At 35.0% G+C, this 10,858-nt stretch overlaps 1 protein-coding gene across 1 annotated transcript in view; it reads left to right on the forward strand.

Annotated features, from left to right (window-relative positions):
- Positions 1-5,557, forward strand: part of LOC110033034 (probable trehalose-phosphate phosphatase F) — a 14,062-nt gene extending 8,505 nt beyond the window's left edge. The window contains 10 exon segments of the mRNA XM_020736878.1: positions 2,199-2,310; positions 2,382-2,522; positions 2,618-2,689; positions 2,935-3,054; positions 3,518-3,574; positions 3,654-3,755; positions 3,848-3,925; positions 4,629-4,769; positions 5,223-5,315; positions 5,414-5,557. Coding sequence (XP_020592537.1) covers positions 2,199-2,310; positions 2,382-2,522; positions 2,618-2,689; positions 2,935-3,054; positions 3,518-3,574; positions 3,654-3,755; positions 3,848-3,925; positions 4,629-4,769; positions 5,223-5,315; positions 5,414-5,473 — 976 coding nt within the window. The 3' untranslated portion in view covers positions 5,474-5,557.
- The last annotated feature ends 5,301 nt before the right edge of the window (positions 5,558-10,858 follow it).

A 10,858-nucleotide genomic window follows, 5' to 3' on the forward strand; every position in this document is an offset into this window, starting at 1 on the left:
TATATATATATATATATATATATACATACACACATACATACATATATATATATATTGAAATCCACAATTCTGTAAACATTTAGCATTTTACATTCGATCCTATGACCTTCCACATTCCAACTTTTAGCTTTTTACCTTATAAATCATTAATAATAATAGTAATATGTACACACACGCACACACACACACATACATATATACATGATAAAACTAAAAGATTGCAGATTTTGATATTTTCGAACGACCAAAATGGTCTCGCCTGAAAATAGGGGGCAACTCATACGTCATCAACAAATTCTCATCATCCGGCACGAATCTTGAGGCATGCCACGAATCTCGAGATAATATTTTGAGCATCTTGTTAAAAATTTGCCCGGACCATCAATTTCAACAAGCTTATAGTTAAACTGATCGACTTGACAAGACAAACCGTGATATCAAAATTGGTTCAATCCAAGTCAAATCAAGCTCAGATCAAATCATTAAACCACACTTGAAAGTTTTTCTGACATATTTAGAAGGTTGAATGAATGTTGAAGCTAGAAATATTATGGTCGAATCGAGCGCCTCGACAGAACGAGTCCAACGAGCCCAAGATTGCTCAATTCCGACAATGTTAAGACACTCAAATGTCCATCGAACGCTGTTTGATTGAGGGAAGCTTTCTGGACCGTTTGATTAAAGTAGTTCATATTGCGACATTAATTGCACCTAAAACACTAAAAATAGAGTCTCACCCCTCTCCTGAGAGGGAGCCCGAGCCTTGAGAGAGAACTTGAGGTTTTTAGAAGGAGGTGAAGTCCAACACCATACTTACCATCTTCGATTGTCACCGACAGCCTTCGATCGCAGCCGATAGTCGTCAACAACAGCGATCGACCATCGGCGACCGTCATTGACCACTGACGGTCGTCGTCAACACCGGTCGATCGTTGTCGACTATCGTCAACAATCAACAACTAACGTCAATCACCACCAATTGTCGTCAACAACAATCAACCAGAAGCCTTCAACTACATTGTAACTAGAAAAATCTAGTAACTCTTTCACATCTGTGGGACAAGAGGTTATTGTAATCACGAACATATAGTGGATTCTTACAACTGGGTCAGACCCCGTAGTTTTTTCTCTTTTCAGTTTTTTCCATGTAAAAACTTATAGTGTCATTACTAGTTATTTTTTTTTTCACCTGACTATGTGTGTTGAATTCTCATGCAACGCTAAGACAATATTTTATTACTCTACCGTTGTGAACTATACGGCACGCATCCAATACAATTAATTAAATACATAAGATAAAATAAGAATGTAGGAGATAGGATGAATATTCTTACAATACAACTCTTATTACTTCTATCATCTTTCTTTTTTTTCTGGGAAAAAAATTTATGAATAATATTTATAAAAATACACTGTCTATGGTATTTTGCTATTTTTCTCATTCGGATTTCACGTGATAAATTCTATCTTTTAATATAAATAAATTACGATATAATATACTAAATTTAGAGTAAAAAAATAATTAAATAATTGCATAACACATAAAAAAATTACTTATTATTTACTTATTAAGGCAGGGAGTCAGAATCTCGTGGCTCAATTTAAATCTCAAGTGCATCTGACACTTTCGAGGAGCATAGTTCTACAAGCTATTAAGGAATATTCTCGCTGCTTGTGATTCTTGCCGTGCATTCTCTGCCGCAACCGAGTGCAAGTCAGTTTTTTTTATAAAAATTATTTCACTAACTATTAATTTTGCCGAAAATATTTGCGTACGTATGTAAAACTGTCTACATCGTGAGATTATTCAGAAGGCATAAGAGGGTTATATTCGTGTTATACTCCCTTTTAACTTTTCTGTAACCTACAAATAAGTTTCGCGCTTCTGTAGTTCCGGTAGTTACAGGTAAGTTACAGGGAGGTTACAGGAGGGTATAAAGCGGATATAACCCGTTTGCATGCTCTGAATAACCCCCGACGTACGCAGAGCTGCGCAAATATTTTCCTAATTTTGCACATATTATTTCATTTCACTTCATGGTATCTTAGATGTAATTATGAATTATTATTTTATAGTTGATATCTTAATATTAACATATTCTAATAATAAAAATGTTAATAATTCTAATTATGAATTATTATTTTATAGTTGATTTGCAGTTAATTAGGATTGTATGATTGATTACATATGCAAGCAGGACTGGTGCCATGAAATCTTCATTGCCTCCTTGTAAGAAAGCACCTAGCAAAAGTATCATTAGCCTTGATGATGCTTGTGAGGATGATGATGCATCATATCACAATTGGGTGGTAATTACCTAATCATTTTCTTATATATATTTAATATTAATATATATAAATAAATATTATTTATTTTGCAGAAGAAGTATCCGTCAGCATTAGCATTGTTTGACCAAATAATAAAGTATGCTAATGAGAAGAAGATTGCCATGTTCATGGACTACGATGGAACTCTTTCGCCTATTGTGGACAATCCTGATCATGCGTTTATGTCCAGTGCAGTAAGTAATACAATTGCTCATTTAGAAAAGAAAAGTTGTTAGTTGTTATGACTTATTATTGATATTGATTTTTGTCAATATTGTTTGGTTTCCAGATGCGCGCTGCTGTTAAAAATATTGCTAACATTTTTCCCACTGCCATTATTAGTGGGCGAAGTCGTCATAAGGTACTTATTATCAATTTTTTTAGGAGCTAATTGTTTTCTCTCAAATTCAGATTTTTATTTTATCCATCTTAAAATATCACTTCACCTTTCATTGCCTTATCTCCCCCCACTTTGGATCTTGGGGGGCAGATAGCTTCACTTTAAGAAAGAGATTGATTATGACCCTACTTAGAATGTACCTCTACTTGTGGAGGACTAAATTTTTTCAATATCTTAATAATTTTTATTTATGTCGGGAATCTTAGGTTTACGAATTTGTTGGGTTACAAGAAGTTTACTATGCTGGTAGCCATGGTATGGACATAGGTGCCCCAGTCAACTATTATGATGAAAATCACAATTGTGTTTTTCGTCCTCATAAGCAGGTGATAAAGCATATCATTTTATCCCACTTTTTTTTTTATTTTCTTAAAATGAAATGTGATTTTTTTTGGCATCACTTTTGCTTCATATATCTTTTTTTATTTTTTTATTTTTAAAAAATATATTTAGTTGATGTAAATTAGGTTTATCTTTTCTTTTTAATGAATAAAACAAGTTATTTTTAAAAATATTTAAAATAGTTAATGATGTTTTGCATATTTTTAAAAATAATTACAAAAGATAAATATGTTTTAATTGAATTCAAAAAAGAAAAATATAAGATAAAAAATATATATATATATTATAAGAGGAATGTTAAGAAAGAAAAGGAATAACTTTAAAAAACTCATTTTTATTTCACTATTTTTCTTCTTAAATCTTTTCGAAACAAAACTCGAACACAACACACATATTTCTACTTTCCAATTTGGGATGTAAACATTATATCTCAATTACTTATTGCAGGGACATGATGCACATTTGTTTCAACCTGCAAGCGAGTTTTCAACGATGATCGATGAGGTATCATTTATATCTTCAAGTGATACTTGGTTCCTTTTTCCCGTCGAATTTCAGTGCTAACCACTTTCCTTTCCAGCAGGTTTTCAAATCCCTCGTCGAGAAGACAAAGGATATTAAAGGCTCAAAAGTTGAGAATAATAAGTTCTGCCTTTCTGTGCATTACAGACAAGTGGACGAGAACGTATTATCCTAAATACTTGACAAATTTACAGTTTTATTTATATTTCATTGCACAAATATTGACAAGCCATTTCTTCCTCCTTCGGCATGTAGAGTTGGAACGTGATTGCTGAGCGTGTCCAAGACATCCTCAACAACTATCCTCTTTTGAAACTAACTTACGGGAAGAAGGTAAGTAAGATGCTTAGAAAGAGTTTTTTAGTTCAGTATTTACATGTGTTTAGGGCTGTCAAAAAAGCTCGTTGGTCGCGAACAGTTCGTGTTCGGTTCATCAATTAGTTCGTGTTTGATTCGTTCGATAAGTAAACGAGACGAACGCGAACAAATTTTTTTCGTTCGGTAAGTTAAACGAACCAAACACAAGAGTGATGCGTTCGTTCGTGCTCGAATCGTTATTGTTTGAAATATAAAATAATTTAAAATAATTATATATAAAAATTTATAATATTTAAAAAAATGTATAAATTAATAATAACAATATATTAGTAATATACTAATATAGATATTATATATTTATATAATATAATTTATATAATTAATATAATATATTATTTATATATATTAATATTAGCGATGTCAAACTAGGGGATGTCAAACTGGCTCATCGTTCACCAACAGTTCGTGTTCGGCTCGTGTTCGACTCGTTCATTAAAAAACGAACACAAACAGTGACTTCACGAACAATTTCGAACACGAGCTTATTTCAAACAAACTAAATTTCAAACAAACCGAACACGAACACAAGCTCTATTCGTTCCTGTTCGGTTCGTTCACACCCCTACCTGTGTTTATATTTTTAACGAAATACTAACGGTACAAATTGCATAAAGCTAAGAAATTTTAATCATTTTCTTAACTGGTGCTGATGGTGCAGGTTTTAGAAATCCGCCCGAAAATTAACTGGAATAAAGGGACTGCTGTCGAGTTCCTGCTTGAATCTTTAGGACTGAATGACCAAAAAACCATGCTGCCTATATATATTGGAGATGATCTTACTGATGAGGATGCATTCAAGGTAAATAGAACTTAGGGGGTGTTTGGTAGCAAGGATTTAACAAGATTTACGTATTTATTCACCAAGGAGGAGATTTATCATATATATGCTTCTAATTTTATTTGTTAAATATTATTTGAGATAAAATTCAGACTCAAGATCATGTTCTTCATTTAAATACATTCCATTCCATTCCCATGATTTTTAATATATAATAACAAAACTTTATTTTTTATATTTATATCACCCAAATCATTCATATCACATCAAAAATACGTCTTTTTCGAGTTCTAAAAAATGAAATGACTTTAGATTTTAAATACGAAAATACATAAGAATAAGGGGTATGCATGTAAATCTTCCAGAGTTATTACATGTACCAACAATCTTGATGAAGTTATTCTAATGGATGATTCTATAGTTTTGCATTTAAAGCTATCAAAGTCGAAGTAGATGCGTAAAATACATTTGCAGGTCTTAAGAGAGAAGAACTGGGGCTATGGCATTTTGGTTTCATCTGTCCCTTAAAAAACCAGTGCCCATTTCTCACTCAAAGACCCATCAGAGGTAAACGTAAACGTTCAGCATTTCATCCTTGCATTGTCATTTAATGATTTATATGCTAATTTAATTGACATTTGTCTTTAAAAATTTTGCATTTGTAGGTCTTGGTGTTTCTCACTTCTCTTGTGAAGTGGAAGAGGTCTCAAATGGCAGTACATTGATCTCAGTGATCTTTTTCCAATACTTCTAGCGTCCAGCAAACCGAATAAGGAACTATATATGATTCTTAAGCTTAAATTAGATCTTTTTTTTGGGCCAAGCTTTGAAAAATTTGCTTATTATAAGAACTGATTGTATATGAAAATAACTTGATCTACTTGACTGCACATTCAAAGGTTTCACCTAATATAACTTTCCTTGTGATTTATACTTTTTTTTGTTACTGTTGAATTTTCTAATATAGTTTCTGAAGTATAGAGCATTGGAGTAGAAAGTTAACAGTAACATAAGTATGTATGTTTGACCGAATATTCAACGACTTTGAGACTCAGTCTGAGGTGTGGGAATCCCCCAATCGCTGAAATTTCTCATGACCAATATCATAGCCGTTATTACCAACTCACTCTCCATGGACAACTACCCGGTTTGGAGATTCCAGATCCTCATAATCGTGAAGGCCAATGGTTTTCCAGGCTTCCTTGATGGATCAACTCAGCAGCCATCTCCTATCATCACCAATGTATATAGTATATCTCTACCCAATCTCGATTATTCCCTCTGGACGCTGGTTGATCAGAACCTTGCCACATCCATCCCCTCATCTATCTCTACCACCATCCTCCCATATGTGCTAAGCTGTGATAGTTGCTCCGAAATTTGGCATACAATGGAAAAAAGGCTGCAAGCTACCGATCGATCACGGGTAATCAGCTGAAAAACGAACTCCATAATGTATTCATGAAAAACCTAGCAATGACACAGTACTAAACTCATTTCAAAATGCTGGATGAAAACATGCCAGTAGCCATCACCTCAATCGACACCTAAGATATCATCCTATACACCCTCAAAGGTCTGCCCGCAGCCTATCAAGTCTTCAAGATAGTCATTAGAACACAATTTAATTTGATTGCCCGAGAGGATCTATGTTCTCTTCTCTTCAAGGAAGAAATCAATCTCGCCAATGACAATTCAACCTTTCCCATAGCTGATCCTCACCTAGCTCTTTACACAAATAAAGGCAAGAGTATGTATAACTCCGACAAAGGCCGGATCAACTGTGGCAATCAGGGATACAAAGGTGTTGGAGATACCACAATCAAATACTCGAACCCCAATCCAAACAGAGGAACTAGCATAATTCACTGTTAAATCTACAACAATTACAGACACGTAACTCAGAATGCTGACATAGACATAACGTCAACTATCAACCAACCAGTCCTCCACCAACTACTACTCTTCTTACATCCTCCACTACTCTCGATTGGTATCCAGAAGCCAACGAAACAAACCACTTGAGAACATATTTATATCAAATTCAAGCAGTCAACCCCTGTCATGGTTAATATCAAAATCATGCCGGCAACGGAGAAACACTCCCCATTCAGTATTCTGGACACGATCACTTACCAACACCTTCTTGTAAGCCTATCCTCTCCAAACATTTTCATTCGCCTCAACTATCTCTAACTTAATTTCTATCTACCAACTTGCCGCTGAAAATAATTGTCTCATAATCTTTAACATTGTCGGTTATCAAATAAAGGACCGAATCGAACAACAGATACTTCTTCAAGGCCATTGCCGCAATGGGTTGAATCCACTTCCAGAGACTCAAGAAGCTTGTCTCCACCACAACCTATAAAAACTCAAACAATCAACGTTTGGAACATTCTAGTAACCAAACTCTTGCAATCATAGCAAACCAACAACCAGATCTCTTAAATTATAGCTCTTTTCCTTTTTACGAGTCATATACCACTGTTAAATGTCATTATTTATCTTCTTCTTCTAGTTATACTCAAAGTAATCAACTAGAACCGATACATTCATATAACTGAGGACCATCCCTAACAGCATCTATTCAAGAGTCTAATTACCACGTTCTATTTGATGATGATTCAACTCACTTTTCATGGCTTTACTCAATCGATCACAAATCTGAAGTTCTGTCTAACATCATCAAATTGAAACAGCTAGTTGAACTTCAACTCAATAAGAAGATTAAAACTCTAAGAACCAACAGAGGTGGAGAGCATAAATCTTGCAATTCAGCGATGTCCTACTTAATAACAACATCATTCATCAAACAACCTGTCCACATACTCCAGAACATAATGGAATTGCCAAACACAAACACCGCAACATACTTGAGACAACTCTAGCTCTTAGTCGAATCTAATCTTCTACCCTCATTATGGTTTGAAATAGCAGTCACCACTGTTTATCACATCAATCGGTTGCCATCACAAAACACATCCAACCTATCACCATATCAACTGCTTCATGGACATCCACCCCATTAGAGTCACTAAAAATATTTTGAATGTGAGTGCTTTTCTTAGCTGCTCGTACCCCTCTAAACAAAACAAGATCTAACAACGGTCGAAGTCATGAGGTTTCCTGGGATATCCTTAACACATTAACGGCTGCAAGGGTTTCAATCCTGCCACAGGTAAAATAACCCTCTCAACATGCTATATTTAATGAAAAATCCTTCAATACAACCAACTTGTCACTACACCACAACCACCCAAACTCCCAACCATACCTCCATTTATGCTTCTACCTACTACCAGTTTCTCTACATCACAGCAGCCTTCCAAAATTACCTTCCCTCAACCATCTTCAATTCCACAACCTACATCAGCCGTAAAATAGTCGTCCTCCCCTGCATATACCACCCGTTATAAATCAGGTTCCCTTCTAGCCAAATGCACATTTGACCTCATACATCATACGACCAAAGCTGCAGAACCCTCCAACTATAAGCAGACGACATGTTCCCTTCAATGGCAACAAGTTATGGATGAGCAAATTTCAGCACTTCATTCTCAACAAAACTGAGAAATTAGTTGCTCCTCCAACCAACCATCCGATCCTTAACTGCAAATGGACATTTCACATCAACAGGAAAGCTGATGGCGCCATGGCAAGATACAAGGCGTGCTTATAGCTCAAGGCTTTCAACAAGAATATGACTTAAAAGTACACTGAAACTTTCAGTCCAGTCTCTAAGTTTCCCACCATTCACACCTTAATAAATTGTAGCTCTTCATAACAAATATAATATAACACTTCCATTAAAGAAAGGGAAAAAAATATAAATTTACACATTGTACCTACTCTATAAACAGAGATCATTTTATGAGAAAGGGAAAATCGATAAGAATGATTATTGTTCATTACTATGTACTTCTCTCTCTCTCTCGTCTTATGCTCTACTCCTTAGATGTGATCCATGATTCAACATATACAAAAATAAAATGGCATCTATGTAAAAATTGGAGCTTCGGTGTTAGATATGTAAATACATAGGAATTAAGTGGTATGTATGTAATTGCCCCATTGATAAAATAAGAACTCACAAGGATGATACTTGGAGAAATCCTCCTATTCTGTGGCATGTAATTGTTTACCTGTAAAATGTCATAGCTTTATTCATGACTTCCACATGAGATAAAACTTGTGTTTTTTTTTTTTTTTTCTGGAAGGATGAGTGGAGAGGTAATCCTTGAGAGAAGAATCAATAGTAATTTGCCCCAGGTTCTCAATGACTTGAGGAGCTACACGAGGATCAAATTCGACCAACGCTGCAAGCAATATAACTATTCCAAATTACTTTTTTCCATAAATTTTAAATTCAGCCACAACACAATGTCATATGGCAGCTTAAAAATGGCACTCGCTACCAAAATTAAAAAGTATGCTTAACAATAATAATAAATAATAACTCCAACCAAATACTAATGAACATCAACAAGGTACTCCACTGTATTCTAAACAAAAGTAAGCCAACTTTCATCAAGATATATTCTTAAAATACCAACAAATTCTTAAATTGACAAGTCATGAAAGAACAAGCTGAAATTGTGTAAAGATTAGTCTTCCATCAACACATTGAGATTCTTGTTGTCCAGTTGCATGAAAGGAATATCACCTTGGCACAATTGATAAGATCATTACAAACAACCATCATATTACCAACAATAGAGCCACACAATCCAAATCTCAACACAGTTGATAAATTTAAGTCCACCAACACAAATAAATAATCTATACATAAAGAAAATAGTGCAAGTCTAGATTTTCACTACGAGAAAAATAGCATATACTAGCAGAATAATCGATGACTTTTCTTTAGTTGAAAATATCGAGTTAAATTCCTTTATATGCATGAAACATAATTTCTGAAAGCTTTCTAACTCCTAAAGACTTAGCTATCTAGTAAAGATCCTTTCCAACAAAGTTTGAAGATAAACTAAGTTTATTTCAATCGGTTTAATGTAAACTTTAAACCAACGGTCACAAGTCATCGTAAAACAATGACATCGATTTTTTATATTAAAAACTAACGGTCATATCATAGTAACTGACAGCTAAATCCATCAATTATTAAGTAATTAAGAACTGAAGGTGCTTGTAGAGTAGGTATGCAGTCGAAAAGTCTTTAGATAGTGCACCGACATGAAAATTCTCTCATTTCCTCTCCTCTAGCTCTCGCGAACGTCGAACCCACCCCTTTCCTTCGATTTTCTGCTATACGGTTCACCAAATCGTAATATCTTACAATCAAATCGAGGTAATCTAGATTCAATCCTTAATTTAAGTTTTTATATAGATTGAACCGTAGTTTTTATGCATTTTCAATTTATGTGATTTAAGAATATATGAAATTTTTGTTTTCGTTTATTTTTTCTCTTTTTTTTATTTTAAAAGGAGTCGTCAGCTTGTCAATCGTTGTATACTTCCCCCATTCGAATAAATCTCCCTCCCGAACCATATGTATGATTTGAGGAGGAGAGGAACCGAATAAGAAGGGACATACGACAAAGTCACAAACAAGAGAAAAAGTAAAATGTGGAGAGTCTACGTGCGATAAACCTCGCAAGGATATGTTAAGAATGTTCGCCCAAACAAGATCGGGCGGATGCACCTTAAACCAATATCCACGAAAGAAGTATCTACATAGACTACTCATAACCAGAGAGTCAGGTGTATGTACATGTTCTGGGGTCAAGAGCACTCCCAGAGGAACGTGTTCCTACTGGTTAATTACATCTTGGGGGATACCCAAGAATACTCTAGATAAAAGGAGTTTCGCTTCATATTATCATAAATCTGGGGTATAAGAAATCAAATGAAGGTTATTCCGCGTGGGAACAGTCCCAATGCTTTAAAGCTCACGCTAAGTAATCGAGCAGAGAGTGAGTCTCTCACATCCCGAAATAGGTAGCGGCTCATTGGCACATGGGGCCCACGAAATAACATAAATCATCTTGACGGGGATATCCCAATACGTCAAAGCACGTCCGGGCCAAAGGGCAGAGGACAAATTGTCATATCCCAAATGGGCGGCAGCTCATCGGCATCGGGCCGTCAAG

Source organism: Phalaenopsis equestris, unplaced genomic scaffold (genome assembly GCF_001263595.1).
Source record: "Phalaenopsis equestris unplaced genomic scaffold, ASM126359v1 Scaffold001081, whole genome shotgun sequence".
Lineage (NCBI taxonomy): Eukaryota > Viridiplantae > Streptophyta > Magnoliopsida > Asparagales > Orchidaceae > Phalaenopsis > Phalaenopsis equestris.